General features: G+C 35.9%; 1 protein-coding gene across 4 annotated transcripts in view; it reads right to left on the bottom strand.

Annotated features, from left to right (window-relative positions):
• CFAP54 (cilia and flagella associated protein 54) overlaps nucleotides 1-16,522 on the bottom strand; it is a 105,937-nt gene that overhangs the window by 70,093 nt on the left and 19,322 nt on the right. For all 4 annotated transcript variants that reach the window (XM_051784028.1, XM_051784024.1, XM_051784025.1 and 1 more), the window contains 11 exons: nucleotides 16,248-16,416; nucleotides 15,546-15,631; nucleotides 13,759-13,893; nucleotides 12,608-12,755; nucleotides 10,772-10,830; nucleotides 9,661-9,789; nucleotides 8,202-8,349; nucleotides 7,314-7,391; nucleotides 7,109-7,230; nucleotides 5,104-5,274; nucleotides 1,040-1,132 (listed from right to left, as the gene is read on the bottom strand). In XM_051784028.1, the coding sequence (XP_051639988.1) occupies nucleotides 1,040-1,132; nucleotides 5,104-5,274; nucleotides 7,109-7,230; nucleotides 7,314-7,391; nucleotides 8,202-8,349; nucleotides 9,661-9,789; nucleotides 10,772-10,830; nucleotides 12,608-12,755; nucleotides 13,759-13,893; nucleotides 15,546-15,631; nucleotides 16,248-16,416 (1,338 nt within the window). The remainder of the gene's footprint in view (nucleotides 1-1,039; nucleotides 1,133-5,103; nucleotides 5,275-7,108; nucleotides 7,231-7,313; nucleotides 7,392-8,201; nucleotides 8,350-9,660; nucleotides 9,790-10,771; nucleotides 10,831-12,607; nucleotides 12,756-13,758; nucleotides 13,894-15,545; nucleotides 15,632-16,247; nucleotides 16,417-16,522) is intronic.

Genomic DNA, 16,522 nt, shown 5'->3' with positions numbered 1-16,522 from the left:
ATTGAGCTGGAAACATTCTGGCCCTGAGCTGTGCTTCCAGAGAAAGAGCATATTGCTCTCCTCCATACATGCCACCTTCTTGTATCAGATATGGGCAGAGGATATCCCAGGTCCTTTCAGGACCTGCTCTGCAAAGAACAGAACTCTCCATGAAGATTTCCAGATATAAAAATGATCACTCAGGTCTGAGACTACAGAAGAATCTACTGAAAAGGATATGTTGAAGCTTTTTTGCCCCTTTCTTAAATCACAGTATTTGAATGGATCACAGTCGTCATTCAGGAGGACAATCTAATAGCATGCATAAGTGAATGAAAACCAGAACTCTCTCTTGTCTGTGCAGAAACAGCAGAATGTGATCCAAAGAAAAAAGAACAAAACTACACTAATGAAAAACAAAAACAAAACAAAAAATCCAAACAACAACAACAAAACAAAAATTTTTTAAAAATTTTCAAAACATTAAGCATCAAATTACAATGAAAAAATAACATAAGACTACCAACACAGTCAACATGATCAATCATGCTCACAGCATGGAAAGGAAAAAGCATGAACCTACAAGTCAATCATGTCTGAACCTGTAGGTTATTGAAGGACTTACATTATCATGTTGTCAGAATTAAGTAAGGCAATATCTGGTTAAGAAGAAATGGCTGCTAGAAGTTATGCAATTAAGAAAAATAATAACTTTTTTATCCATTTATAATTTCTCTTTTTTTGAATTCCTGGAGAGAGTAGTGTCTGAAGCACACTATAAAAATACATGATATACTTTCTTTTACTTTTGCATTTCTTAGATATCACTCAAAAGAACACAGTTATAACAGAAGGGACAGAGACTTGCTTAACTTTAAGTTTTTGAATAATTTATTATTCAAAAAAGATTCTTAGAAGTTTTTTGGTGTAAAGATCAAAAAGTTTGTCAAATGCTTGGTCAGTTACATGATTAAAATATATGTCAGATATATAGATTTAGAAAGTTGATGTTTTTTAGAGGAAGAGAGTATGACCTAAACAAGTTTTACCTCTGTCTTACCTGTTCTCCTGAATTCGGAAGTTTATTGTTATTCAACCTTACTTTCATATTCTTTCCTCCTGCTACAGAGCCAAAAATACTGTACCATGAAACCTTTGAAGAAAATGAGAACAAAATTCGTTGATACACCGTACTATTTCCAACTTCTGCATAGTGTAGAATGTATAAATTTTGTGAAAACAGTCTCTGCAAAAAAACCCCACCTTAGTTATAAAAAAGTATAATCTAACTGCACTAGAAACATCAATTAATTTATTTAGCTGGAGAACTAGATAAACCAGTATGGTGGGTTTCTGTGGCTGGGTTTTGGTAGCGGGGGGGCTACAGGGGTGGCTTCTGTTAGAAGCTGCTAGAAGCTACCCCTGTCCAGTGGAGCCAATGCCAGCCGGCTCCAGGATGGGCTTCCTGCCGCTGGCCAAGGCGTAACAGTAATGCCTCTGTGATAACATATATAAGAACAGAAGGCTGTTGCACAGAAAGAATTCCAGCCAGGGAAGAGCAGAATGAGAACATGGGAAACACAATGTAGACACCAAGGTCAGTGCAGAAGGAGGGGCAGGAGGTGCTCCAGGCCCTGGAGCTGTGGCCCCTGCAGCCCGTGGTGCAGACCATGGTGGAGCAGGTTTGCCCCTGCAGCCCATGGAGGACCATCAGGGTGCAGAGACCCACCTGCAGCCCATGGAGGAGCCCATGCTGGAGAAGGTGGATATCCAAAGGAGGTTGTGACCCTGTGGGAGCCTCAAGATAGAGCACGGTCCTGCTGGAGACCTGCAGCCCATGGAGAGGGAAGCCCACGCTGTACCAGGTTTTTCCCAGGTAGGACTTGTGGCCCCTATGGGGGACTCACATTGGTACAGCTCATTTTTGAAGAACTGCACCCCATGGAGGAGTGACCCACGGGACAGCAGTTTGGGAAGAACTGCTGCCTGAGGGATGGACTCACGCTGGAGAGGTCCATCAAGGACTGTCTCCCATGGGAGGGACCCCACGGGAGCAGGGGAAGGACTCCTCTCCCTGAGCAGCAATAGAAACAACAACTGACCGTAACCTCCACTCCTCGTCCCCCTGCACCACTGGAGGGGAGGAGGGAGAACATGGAAGGAAGGAGGGGTGGAGGGAAGGTGTTTTTAAGATCATTTTACTTCTCACTCTTTCGCTCTGACCCTGTTAGTAAGAAATTCAATTAATATCCTGATTTTGAGTCTGTTTTGCCTGTGACGGTGATCAGTAAGTGACCTCTCCCAGCTCTTATCTCAACTCATGAATCCTTTGCTGGTTTTTTTTCTCTCCTCTGTCCAGTTGCAGAGGGGAGGGAGAGAGCAGCTTTAGTGGCTACCTGGCATCTGGCCAGGGTCAACCCACTACAACTACAGTGGCAACAAAAGCAGATTACTCTCCACTATCCTATTCCCTACCCCGAGCTACGCTATTCCTCAAAGCTATCGCAAAGCACAAACTCTGTAGTTCATCAGATGCATTATTTGATGGAGAAGATTGGTATTCTTCTAAAGCTGGCATCAGGTTCTGATTCAGCAAACTACTTGTGGACAGATCCTTAAAATCAGGAAAAAGAAATGCAGATATGAAGCGATGCAGTAATATTTTCCAAACGAGCCATGTTCTTAGCTCCTACTGAAATCAATGTCTTTTAATGCCATTCAGCTGCTTATAAGCTCATTGGGCATATCATCTACACTTTCCAATCTTTAACGAAGTATCAAAGGCCTTACTGAAGTCTAGATAGATGACATCTGTCAGTCTTCCCGTGTTGGCCATTGCCATCACTCCACCACAGAAGGGTACCAGATTGGTCAGGCACCATTTACCCTTGGTAAAGCCGTGCTGGATGCCTTGGATCACCTCCTTGTCTTTTATGTGCCTTAGCACGTCTTCTAGGAGGATCTGCTCTGTGGTCTTCCCAGGCACAGAGGTGAGGCTCACCAGTCTGTAGTCACATGGATCATCCTTTCTCCCTTTTAAAAAGCAGGAGCAATGTTTCTTTTTTTCCAGTAACTGAGGCCTTTGCCTGACTGCCATGACTTTTAAAATATGATGGAGAGTGGCTTGGCAACAACATCAGCCCGTTCCCTCAGGACCCTGGCATGCCCATAATCAGGTCCAACAGACTTGTGGCTAATCAGCTTCAACAAGCCATCCTCAACCTGCTCTTTGCTTACAGTGGGAGGGATTTCACTCCTCACACACACACCCAGAGGATCAGGAACTTGAGACAAGCAGGAAGCTTCACTGCCAGTGAAGACTGAGGCAAAAAACTCACTGAGTACCTTAGCCTTCTCCATATTGGTCGCCACCAGTTTACCCTTCTTGATTATCAGGGGAAGTACACTCTCCTTGGCCTTTTTTTTCTGACCTATGTACTTATAGAATCCCTTGTTATTCTTCACGTCCCTCACCAAGTCCCGTTCCAGCTTTGCCTTGGCTTTTCTGACCCCATCCTTACACATTCAAACCATATCCTTCTGCTCTCCAAAGGTCACCTGTCCCTGGCTCCACTGGCTGTGCAGATCCTTGCTCAGCCATGCTGGTTTCCATCCTGCCTTGCTTGATTTCCACACCTGGAGAAAGAGCTCTTGAGCTCTAAGAAAATTTGTCTTACAATGAATACTGACTGTTTTTCAGAAGGAGTTATTGAAATTGAGAAGATTATTTTCAGTAAGAGCTTTAATATCAGAAAATTTTAGAGATATTTTGACTCCTAGTACAAGAACTATATAGGTCCAGTTAAATCCTGGGTATACATTTACGCTAAGAAACTAGTAATCCTAAGTATCCAGTTAATCATTTCTTCATTAAAAATTCCTCTCATGTCTGCTCAACATAACTTTAGAAAAAAAAATTCTTCTAGACTATCTGGATATAAGAATTACAAAAATAATAATATATAAGAATAATATATTATAAGAATAGTAATCATATTCTGCCATCTAGTGGCCCAATATGTTGCATTCATTCTCCTGTATCAAACAAAATGAAGTTTGAAAACTTACTAAAACAAATGAACTACTGAATTTAAAGATTTTTTTAAATTTTATTTTATTTTGTTTTATACTCCTTAAGGATAAAAAGGATTAACTTTTCCCTAAGTCATTAATTTGAAATTTACTAATAAAACTGCAATAAAACAGCAAGTTATAAAACAACTGTTCACAGAAGCATTCTTACCATTATTAATAAGATTTGAATGTAGCTAGTGTATTCAGCCTTTTTGAACCCTTTCTGGACATGGAACAGTCAGCATGGATTTACCAAGGGCAAATCACATCTGATCACCAGGATGGGCCTCTGTGACAAAACTACTTGATTAGCAGAGGAAGGGAGATAAGTAGATGCCATTTACTTTTCACAGTAGTGCATGCTAGGAGGATGAAAATCAATAGACTTAAACTGAAGCAAGGAAGATTCCAACTGTACCTACGATAAAGAGTTTTCCCTATGAACATGTTGCCCTGTTGGAACACATTGCCTAGAGAAGCTGTTCAATCTCTTGTTTTCAGAAGTGACTGCATAAAGCCCTGAGCAACCCGGTCTAATCTCACAGCCAACCCTACTTTGAGCAGAAGGTTGGAGTAGAGACCTCTCCTAAAATCCCTTATGATCTGCATAGTTCTGTTGACATGTTCAACAGAAAGTAAACTTTTCCACCTGAACTATGTCACTTCAACACTTCATAAACAGAGACTCCAGCGTGGTACTTTCTTGCATCATATGATGCAACAGTCTTGCATCTCTTCATAAGGTAACTAGGAGTATATCAGCCCCCAAGCAAGTAAATGAGCTTTTGGTAAGTGGAATAAGTGTTAGACAACAGAAGCACCAAGAAACATGATGCACTACATTAAGAAAGTTTCATATAAATCTGAAGATCAAAACAGTGAGTCACAACTGACTCAAAGAGGGGGGGGAAAAAGGATACTTAATTAAGTCAGAATAACATAATCTTCTTAAGAACAGAGAAAAATGTGATGCTACAGCACTGCTGAAACAACTTTTCCTCTTGTGTATTTTTTAGTTACTTCTCATGCAGCCATCATGAAACACATTACCTGAATATCTGAAGAGAATGGAGCTGGTTTAAATGTCATGGAACAATGTGATCTAGAAAGTAAAAGAGGAGGAGGAGTTCTGCTTTTTTTCTTGCTGCTCATAACTTCTTTGAGACTGTGATACAAGGCACTTTGTTCAGCTTCAACTTGCTCAATTAAAGTTAGTGCTGCCTATGATTTAAATTAAAACAAAAGGGAGAAACTATTAAAATATAACAATCAGAGAGATTTAGCACTCATAAATACTTTTCAGATTATCATAGAAAATTTCACTGCTATGTAGAAAACTTTTACAGATTTTTGTATCGTCTTACATTCTAAATCAGGATAAACAGTACTTTGTGTAAGCTTTCATATGTAGATTAATTTCACAATTAGAGAATGCAGGGTTGCGTATGAAAGAGATAGGGTTGAGGCATATGCAATTTTGGAAGAATCTATAGGAAAAAAGAGAATGATTACAAATAATGTTGAAGCAACTAGTGCAAAGCAGTGATTAGCTCCAACAAGAAACAAAAAAGATATCAACTCTTATTTGAGAGAAAGCTGAAAACCTAATCTGTGGAATTTCTGCAGGAGCTGTGGCAGTGGTTAGACTGATTTTCTGTACTTCAAAAATAGAGGAAAGAAATAAAGTCTAGAAATGAAGAAAAAAGAGGAGAATGTGAGAAACATCCATACCTGTACAGTGGTTTACTGCATGGTTATTTGTATGCTCCTCAAAATAAACTGCTACCTATTTTGCTATAGAATAATAACAGACTTATATGATATGTGCTGAGTACAGTAGAAAAGACCAAAAATATATGAGTAATTCTATCTAGAGCTCTACAATAAAAAAGGCAAAAGCATGAAAAGAAAGGTTTTGTTGTTTTCAGGGTTTTTGCTGTTATTAAGTGAGCACTGTCTACCTCAAGGAAGAAAATTAATTGAGCATGTAATATCAAAGGAGAACATACTAAGTTTGTCCAGACAAAGTGAATTCTTACATTTTCTGGCAAATAGCTGCAGATATATTATATTCTTTTATCTACATCTTTCTTGGTGAAAAGTGAACAGAAGCAAGATGTAGTGAAGATCAGTGTAAGGCCTTGGCAAATATTTGTTTGGGATAATCACACATTTCTTGGAAATTGCTTCTGCATCTTCATTGGTGAGTACAGTTACAACTTTCATACCATATCACTACATCTGGTATTCATAAATAACATATTCTACAAATATATGAGAGATTTTTAACGTATATCTTTTCTAATCCAGTTTTTTAGTTCTTCCAACATAAAAGATATATGTACTATCATGCTTCCAAATTTGTGGCACTTAAAAAAACACTTTCCAGTATCCTCTTGTTTAAAATACTCTTTCATCTACTATATACTGGAAACTGTAGATTCTGTTATCTGTTGTACATGCTATAAAGAAATTTAAAGCCCTGCTGATCAGGAGGCAATTTTCATGGACAGATGCTGGTACAAAACTCGGTAGAAAGACTCTCATTGATTTAAAGAGACTTTGAAATGAGACTATGAAGAACTTCTAGCCCAAATAAATTCCAAAATTCCAATTTCAAAACTTTTATTTAATAAGTGACCAGCCAAAGTATATTCTAAGACAACTTAAAGATCTTGGAAAATGAACAATGTTGAAGGTTACAATAAGGAAAACTGCATGACATTCTGGCAAGGCACACGTTCATAACTGCAAAGTCTGGGTGATTAAGTGTAGAAAGAAAGACTATATCTTCTTTCAGGTTTCCTGAAATCTCCATGTATGCACAAATTTTGGGGATGCGTTCCTTCCTTGTTTTAAGGTCACTTTATTCTTTCATTATAATGAAACTTCTCACGAAAAAAATTGACAATAGAAGTTAAAAACACACACTGTTCCTCAAGTTCCTTCCATTTTTCTTCTTTTTTAAGAAGGGGTAATCCCTGACTTAATTACACAGAATATGAAAAACTGTGATAACAATAAAGAATTTCTGTCATAAGATATTTCTTATTACCTCCAGTAGCTGCCTTTGGGAAGTACTAGTTAACTCTTCAGGGAACTTCTGTGCAGCCTTTTGCATCAAAAAGATTGCTCTGGATAGCTTATTCCTTTTTATTTTTTTCATTATAAGTGCCTCTATAAAACAGATATTTTAAGACATTTATAAAACAGCAGCAATAATTTATTATACTTCTAAAATCTTAATTAATAGGCCTTACCTGTTAAATAGTGGAAATCTTTATTATTCTTCACATCTGACTTACTAGACTTAAGACTTCTGTCATCCACTTCACCACCTGTGTGGGAAGGAAATACCAAGTTATTTATTTTGATAGTGCTATTGTGAAAAATTCAGTGAGAGGGGTTAATATGTAGTTTGTAGTAAAGCTCTGCTCCATCTCATGTTCTTCTCTTTGGTTCAAGTAGAATTTCTTGAACAGATCATGCCACTAAAAATATTCCACCCTCCTGCTCTAACATCTCTAGTAGTTATACTAACATCACAGAAAAAGAGAGATCTTGTTTCACCATAGGGAGCAGGCACAGGGGAGCTCTACAGTGTCAAACTAATGCTAGTTTTTATTTTTAAAAAAACAGAACAACACTAAGAATGAGAGAACAAGTAGAGTTTTCTTCAGAAGGCATTTGTCAAGAGTGGGATATCTGCTGACTGAAAAGATATAAAGACAACTTTATAGGAGTAGAAATTCAAATTACCAAGAGTATTGAATAAAATATGCAAGGTATTCTCTAGAGAGAAAAACGGGATTACAGAAAAATATCTGCAGAACATCCCCCCATTTTTCTTTACCGGTACTGTAACAGTTAATAACTAAAATACAAAAACAAACTGTCTAGGAATGAAATCCACTACTTGTAGCAAAGTTTAACTCCCATTGGTTGAGTAGAGGCTAGAGACTAGTGTCACGCAAATCTAAATTCTGCAAACTCAGTACATTATTTCTGTCTATATGAGGCATACAAACTGCCCAACATCAGCTCCTCTTCAAAAAGCAGATACTCCTTTATTTCTTAGTATTTCAAAATATATTAACAAAAGGACTCTAATCAAGCTATGAAGATTATTTAACTTTACTGAAACCTACCTTGTGTAATTTTAAGAAGTTTCACAGCTACTCGATGTTGGGCTTGAATGAGCTCCAGGTGTAAATCTGCTGCAAAACCATTATCTGTTCCTGTTTTATCATTACCACATCCCAAAACAGAATTCAAATTCTGATCATTTGAGTCCACCTAATAAATAGGGAGTGGCAATTAAGCAAATACAAACTTTTTTTACTTAGCTTACTGCATTTTCTTAACACTGATATTATTTCAGTACATTGACAAACACTGAAATTTGTCATATCTGTGTAATATGTAATCAATCAAGAAAGCACGGTCGGAAGGAGAATGACCAGGCAGAGAAAGCAGAGATAATGGAGAGAGTAAACTAGACAAAATCTGAGCGTGAATAGGAAACTGGATCAATAATAAAGATGAAACTGCAGAAAAATACATTTTTATTGTGTTACCAATCCACACAAATAAATTCATATTAGTGTAGAATGATAATATTTAGAAAATCTGAACTCTCATCAACAGCAAAAATTAATTTTAATAATAAACCGTTGCAAGCAATAAATATTAAAAGTATTTCTGTTTTTAATTTATAGAAGAAATCTATATATTATAAATATTTCAAAAGAAAATTGTAAAGAAAACTTAAAAGAGTTCATAATTTTATTACTGAAAGAGAAAAATGCTATTTCAACTTGTGCTGGTTTTGGCTGAGATAGAGTTAATAATCTTCATAGCAGCTGGCATGGGGCTGTGTTTTGGACTTGTGCTGGGAACAGTATCGATAATGTCAGGGACGTTTTCATTACTGTTGAGCAGTGCTTACACAGCATCAAGGCCTTTTCTGCTCTTCATACCACCCCACCAGCAAGCAGGCTGAGGATGCACAAGTAGATGGGAGGGGACACAAGCAGGACAGCTGACCCTAGCTGGTCGTATGGGATGGGATATCCCATATGGGTATGGGATGTGGGATATCCCATACTATACAACCTCATGATCAGTATATAAACCTGGGGGAAGATGAAAGGAGGGGGTTGTTTGGAGTGATGGTGTTTGTCTTCCTAAGTAACTGTTATGAGTGATGGAGTTCTGCTTTCTTGGAGATGGCTGAACACCTGCCTGCCCACGGGAAGCCGTGAATAAATTCCTTGTTTTGCTTTGCTTGTGTGCACAGCTTTTGCTTTACCTATTAACCTGTCTTTATCTCAACCTATGAGTTGTCTCAGTTTTACCCTTCCCCCATGTCCCTGTGAGGGATTGAATAAGCTGCTGTGTGGAGCTCGGTTACCAGCTGGGGTCAAACCACAACACTAATAAACAGAGATTTATTTTTTCTATTCTCTTCTTACATGGGGCAGGAAGGCAAGGTACATTTGCTAGTACTAAAATTCCTAAGTATAAGGAAAATATGACGTTTGTGTCATCAAAAGACAATATATTATTCATGGATTCTTTTGCAGTGTAGCTTTTCGTAAACTTTACCTTTGTGCAGCAGTTGTCAAATATTGACTTTCCATCTGGTAGAAGGGTCATTAACCGAGATGCATTAATTCCATTAATTGCTTTTTCAAGACTTTCGTAAGCAATTTGTAATTGTTCCGTAGGAGTTTTCTGAAATGAAAACACATATAAACACATTTTATTAGACAACAGCATTAAAAACTGTAACATGGACTATCAAAAGTAAATTGCTATAGTTTTTAGCTGCCGAAGTTTAAAATTTGTCAAATAATCTTTACATAGGCACTGCTCCCCATGTTTTCATATACTCATATCAATGTTTTAAATTTCAAGTAGGACTGATTTTCCTTCAGCTCTAAAAAAAAAAAAAAATACCAGGAGTTAGCTTATAGCAGAATGAAACTGAACTTAAGGAATTAAGTTGAAAACACGGTATTTTTCACAAGCAGTTTTTCAATGTTCCATTAGATGTTGTTAAGAAAACACTATTTTTTCAGAAAATACCACCTTCAAGTAGACTGTTGCTGAATTAAGCCTTCTCCGTGTGTAAGCATTAGATATGTCATTGACAAAACTCCTGAATCCTCAGACTAATACATATGTTTCCTTCTTAATGAGTTTTAGTAAGTCATATGATTGGACAATTCTCCAAAGTGCTGAGCTCTTAACACACTGAACAAAGCAAGGACACTCAAGACGTTTCATCTATTCCATACATCCCTTACAAAAACAAAGAAGCAAAAGTACAACCCAAAATATTTTCCGAAATGAAGCAAGGACTAAAATTTCTACCATCTTTAAAAAATGTGCTATTAAACCATTTAAAGCTGGTACTACACATTGGCATAAAAAAAGGGTGTATAGCAGAAAACAGTATGACCATGCTGTAAAAGTTTCAAATAAAACTTCTGCCATATAAAGGATTGATAAAAAAGACCCAGGGAAAATTTTCAAATTTTATTTCATTTGAAAAAATATCTTTGTTTTTTTCCTCTGCACTAGCAAGCTTGTGTGAAACAATCTTTGTAAAATTAAATATAAAATTGTATTAAAAGCTTCAAGCAGAAATATGTAGGAAATATTCTTACGCTATTCAAAATCAGCATATTAATGAAGATAAATTAGACGTTACCATCAGTATTTCAGGGATATCACAGGTTTCATCTTGTGACAGAGAGGCACTTCTTTCTCCTTTTTTTATAGGAAGAAAATCAGAAGTAAAAATTAAATAAATTCAGAAAATTTTAGTTCCATTTGATTAGCTCTACTACTAATTTAAGAGTCTGCCAATAATTCAGTTCTTCAGTGCTTGACTATGAGAGGTAGTTATATTGATACTTGAAAAGCTTTCTGGGGTTTAGACACATAGCTACAATATGTACAGTTATACTAATACAGGAAATGATTATCCAATGATTTTGCATTTTTAAATTTACCCTGTACTTCACACCAACATTATATCTAAGCCAGCAAAACTTGGACTCATTTTATAATTCCTCACATTGTTATAGCATTCATATCAATTCTCCATTTTGAAATCAATTCAAATCTATTGTTATCTAATTCAGAGTGGGTTTAATGCTAATTTTACTTACAGGAGCATTTTTAAGTACAGGTGGTCATATTTTTATGACATATATTATTTCAATTTAACATTTCTCTAAGTGGTATTATCATCATTTAATGTTCATTTTGACTGTTTAAATTATTTTCACTTATAAAGAATGCATTCAGACTTGTGTTTTCTTTTTCAAAACAAGAGGAAGCAATTTATCAGTTCTGGGTTGCAGCCCTCTAATTTCATTTCTTTGCTGAAGTAAATCAATTTTTTACCCTTTCAGAGGGACAACCTTCTAGTCATTCCACTTCTGCCTGCTTATTTCTGCTAGTTCACCATCTCTTTCTCATAAATATGAAAATCTATATTCACTCCATTTAGTAAATAGACTTAGCATAAAAATGTGTTTGACTGGCTATTTGTCAGCCTGTTTTGACCAATGGCTCCTATTTATTCAGGGTTTTTTTTCCTCCAAAAAGACATACTTAAACTGAATGAAAAAGAATAGAAGTGGTTCTAAAAGGAGGATTCCTCCAGTCTCCCTGAGAACAGTATCATTTTCATAACACCACCAAAAACAATATCTACTCTACCTTTATAATGAACAGTAGTTTTCCAAGATTTTTTTACTTTCAAAAGAGTAAAACTATTGTCATTCCTTTCTGTTTCTAGATATGGTCTAAAAGGATCCTTAGCATTTACTCTCTAGTTACCGTAAAGCATTTATGAGAACTATGGTACATATTCCAAAATACACAATAACAGAGAACTTCTAAAAGTGTGTCTAAATATTCATATTTTACAGCATTAGTCAGGTTTTGGAAGGAAAGGTTTTTAATGTAATTGTGATTGCATTATATCCCAATAGTGTCAGCCAAGTTCAGTTTCAAAGACAATTGAATTCCTATACAAAAATCAAGGCTGAAAAAATCAAGAAAACCAAACTGATGACCCAGTAAAAGCAAAGCTTCAGTATGACCTCAATATTTTCCTCTTTTGTTTGACCTGCCACTAGTTAACGAGCATTTGAATGTTCCAAATGAGCTGTAGAACGTACTGCCTTCTGCCCAGCCAATATTCAGGGAACATATCAGTGATCTGAGGCTACTCTGAAGGGGCTAAGACACATATAGACCTATGGGGAGGGCAAGTAATAAGAGGTGTAATTCAAAATGGGGTTACCCTGGTATAACTGAAACGTAAGGAAAATAGGCATAAATCTTATGAAAATCAGGTTTCATTAGTTCCAACTACAGATGAAATTCTGTGCAAAAAATTATCATTCCACTCTCAGCAATCTCTTTACAACATTTTTTGAATACCTATGTTTGTCAAAGTTTTCAACTCAGAAAAGTTCCTATCTTGAAAGTCATTCTTGAAAGAAAAACAAATATTTGTTGAAAGCTTTACCTTCTTTTTTCTTAGATTCACTCATAGAATTAGCTATGTTTTCCAATACTTCAGTTAGACATAAGGTTATCTCTGCAAACATTACATTCGTGTCTGCTATGCTGCTCTTCTCAATTACTTCATTTATTATCCAGAGTATATGAACCCACTAAAAATGGGGGGAGGGGAAAGAAAAAGAATCAAGGCAGAGTTAAAACAAATTTTTGGAAGATATTTATGTATTACAGAGGTAGATATGGTTTTGCACTCAAAATTGTTTAAAAATATTCATGAGCATGCATGACTGCAACTCCTTTCTTGGATTGGTCTTCTTTTTCTGAATGGCCCCAGATTAAGATGGGGAATTTATGCTGCTCCATAGCCCCTGTTTCTTCAGAGAGCAGACTTTTTTTATTTTAGAATATTATCATTCCTGCCATTCCTTTGAGAAAGGTTTATGAATGTTCTACAGCCACAACTTTTATACCTTGGTATAGTGTAGTAATTCTTCCAGTAGATTTGATCATATGCCTCTCATTTATCCCAGTATCTTCCCACTTAAACAGTATAAGAGACCTGAATGCTACTGTTGTACATACAGAAGAAAGTAACCATACACTACCTCTTGGTGAATCTCTGAACAATTTTACTACAGGGACCAGGTCACAAAATTAACTCCTCCAGGAACTGTTTGGTTAACATCAACTGGCCTCTCAGTCTCAGGAAAAGTTCAGGGTAAGGCTGTGACTCTGTCCAGTGGGACAAATACTATTGACCCCCCTCTGCCTTGTCTTAAGCTGTAAGGTTTTTGCCACTTTGTTCAACTATCTAGAGAACTTCCTTGAAATATATTGATATTTTCTGCCACAACATATCAAATGCTTCTTCTTTTATTATGCCCAAATGCTTTCACTATTTTAGCTTCTTAACATCATGGCCCACTGGTAGAGAATGGGTTACTTTACTGCAAAAAGACTAAGAGATATTTTGATGCTGACATATGGGAGCACAGTTTGTTCAAAGCATATATACAATTCCTATTTTCAGTGAAGAAGAGTATCTGCATTTCACCACAAGAAAATGTACTTAGGCTGGATACCAGTATTTTATCTTGGCTTAACTATAATTGACTGCATTCATATTAAGAGAAATACATTATAATGAAGGAGTACTTGGTAAGCTTTGTATTTGTGGATATATTCTAAGTAGTCACTTCCACTTGTTTGGATTTGCTGAAGTTCCATTTTACACTTCTGCCACAAACACATTATTACATCAAAAAGTATTTCTTTGTCAGGATGGACATTCTGGAAAGAAAAAACAATATAATTGTGGAAACAGGTAGGCATACAAACACACAAATAACCCAGTATATCAAGAGTCTCAACATTTTTCAACATAAGTAAATAAACCATTACCATATGTAATTTTCTTCCAAGGAATGACAACATTTTGACAACATCTTGAAAGCTTAAGAAATATTTTTAAAAAGTAATTCTGGTAGACCACCCAAGCTTTTCTTCTCCCAACAATACAAGTGGATTTAGAGGTTTGGGGGCTTTATTTCTCTTTTTTATGACAAGCACAGACAAGGAAAGAAGTGAAATGAAAATTACACGAGAAAGCAAATTATCTGTGAAATGTTATAATAATCAACACACTCTGGAGAAACTTTACTTCTTTTTAATTACAGTATTTAAATATTTGCAGAAGAAAATCTAAATTAATAGAGGTTTTTTGCATTGACAGAGTACTTCCATGGGTTGTTGGTGCATCTCAGATGATGGAACAGTGAAGAACAACTTAAAGAACTAGAAAAAAAGCTTGGAATGAAATATCTAACAACTGAAAGAAATGTTAAACGACATCTGCATCTTGTGAAGAGAATAATTAAGAAATTCAAATCTCTATTCAATTACCCTCCTAATTAGCACATTTTATAAGGCAATAGAGGCCATCTACACCATATAAAACACATTCTGATCAGAGAGTAAGGACAGATTAGGTATCAAAGAGATTTGTGAGAAAGTGTAGGAGAGTTTAAATCTAGGTAACTGCCTCCATGATACAGAAGTCATGTTAGAAAACTGACAAATCATGCTATCTAAAGGTACAGCTACCTCACAGGCAGTGTATTTTGACTGAATATACTACCCTAATGCTAGAAATGTGTGTGCCCTAATTGTATTCACATTGTGTCAATATTCAAATTATATCTAAAATAAATTTTGCAGTTAAGACATATGCCATCTTAGAAGAACAGGTTTTTTCTAAGGAAAATTTTTCATTAGTCTTCAGGATCACAAACTATTTCAATGTAAATGCTAGTAATGGAGACATTATATATACATGTATATATACAACACTAGGTTTTCCCCTCTCAGTAGCACATTAAGGGGAAATCTCAGTTTCAGGATGTAATATAAAAGTGGGAATAAACAATCAGAGGTATAATGGGATTAATTCTTCAGCACAGAGAGTCCCACTCTCATTGGTTTTGTTGTTGTTGCTGCTTCTTTTGCATTTTTTGCAGTGAGAATTAACCTTAAATTGCAGACATACTGCTGCTATAAAGACATAATTCCTTAGGGTAACTGCCCCCATTTCTACAAATATTGCAGAAATGTTTTCTACAGCTGAGCGTATTTGCCTACCTAAATATGTCAAGAAATTTGATCTCTGCTTGATAAGCAGAAACATGCAATTAGCTCTATAGTCTTCCAAATAGATTTAATATATATTAAACATTTTTAAGTAGCCTGATTACCTAGCACCAATTTTAGAAAATTAAACCATTTCTTAATCACAAATTGATCAAATTTTGTAAGTACATTTTTTCATTTTTTTATATTCTTACAGGTTGTTAATCATGCAACTGATTCCTCTGGCCTTCAATTATATGCATTAATCACAAATTAAGTGATACACTTAAAAGAAACGTGTCTAATTCTGTTATTACCTGCTGAGATGTGGAAACACAGGAAAACACTGTTGTTGCCAAAATGGTAAGATCGTTATAAGGCTCTCCATGCTTTAAGGAACCCTCTACATTCAATGTTTATAAAAAAAGAAAGAAAAGGACAGGCAAGACATTATATCTAATTACAAACCTATGTTTGAAAACATCTGAGTGAACTGACTTACTGAAATATGCCAGCAGATAATGTGGTCTAAGAAACAGTAAATACAGCAGGGATAGATATTCCCAAGTTTACTCACTTCTGTGAAAAGTGAGCATTTCTATTTTTAGGTAACAGAAAGTTTTCAAGAAATTTGCAGGGTTTTTTGATTGTCATAGAATTAAACTGCAGTTACTCTAACAAGTTTTTCTTGATTCCATGGAAAGAAATTTTGCATAAATCAAGTATAAGAATAGGAAAAAAACCTTTTTTTCTGAAAACATCCATTTGTTTTATATCTTTGCTTATAACTTGATGCATGTTTAACATCCATCATGCATTTCACACTGGAGGGGTCTTGTACAGTCATATTTTGACAAGTGAAAACTGGACAAAATTTGATAGGTAGCAGTTTCTCAATTGCTATTTTTTGTCACAGAATACTGCATGCACCATATTACATAGTTTTTAAATAATTAACAAAATCTCTTGCTGCAGAAATATTTTAAATTCAAACACAACCATAACTGAGTAACACTCACCTCTAAATGTTTGTGTCTTTTCAGAACCTTGGGGTGTGCTAGCTTCTTTGCTATTATCTTCACTAACAGAAGAAACACGTTCAAATTTTCTGGGAAATAGTAAAGGTTGCATCAATGTAAGAAGCTTGAGCTCCATTTCAGCTTTCTTCCATGTCGGGTCATCTTGAGCCTAATTGAGAGGAAAAAAACCACAGAAATTGGTCTTTAAGATATGTACTTTGAATACTTACCCTCATAAAAAAAGACTAAATAAAGAATGTCTAAAAAGCATCCAG

This window comes from Manacus candei, unplaced genomic scaffold, assembly GCF_025592945.1.
Source record: "Manacus candei isolate 608988 ecotype Guabito, Panama unplaced genomic scaffold, ASM2559294v1 h1tg000018l, whole genome shotgun sequence".
Taxonomy (NCBI): Eukaryota; Metazoa; Chordata; class Aves; order Passeriformes; family Pipridae; genus Manacus; species Manacus candei.
This window is presented reverse-complemented; position numbering and strand designations above follow the sequence as displayed.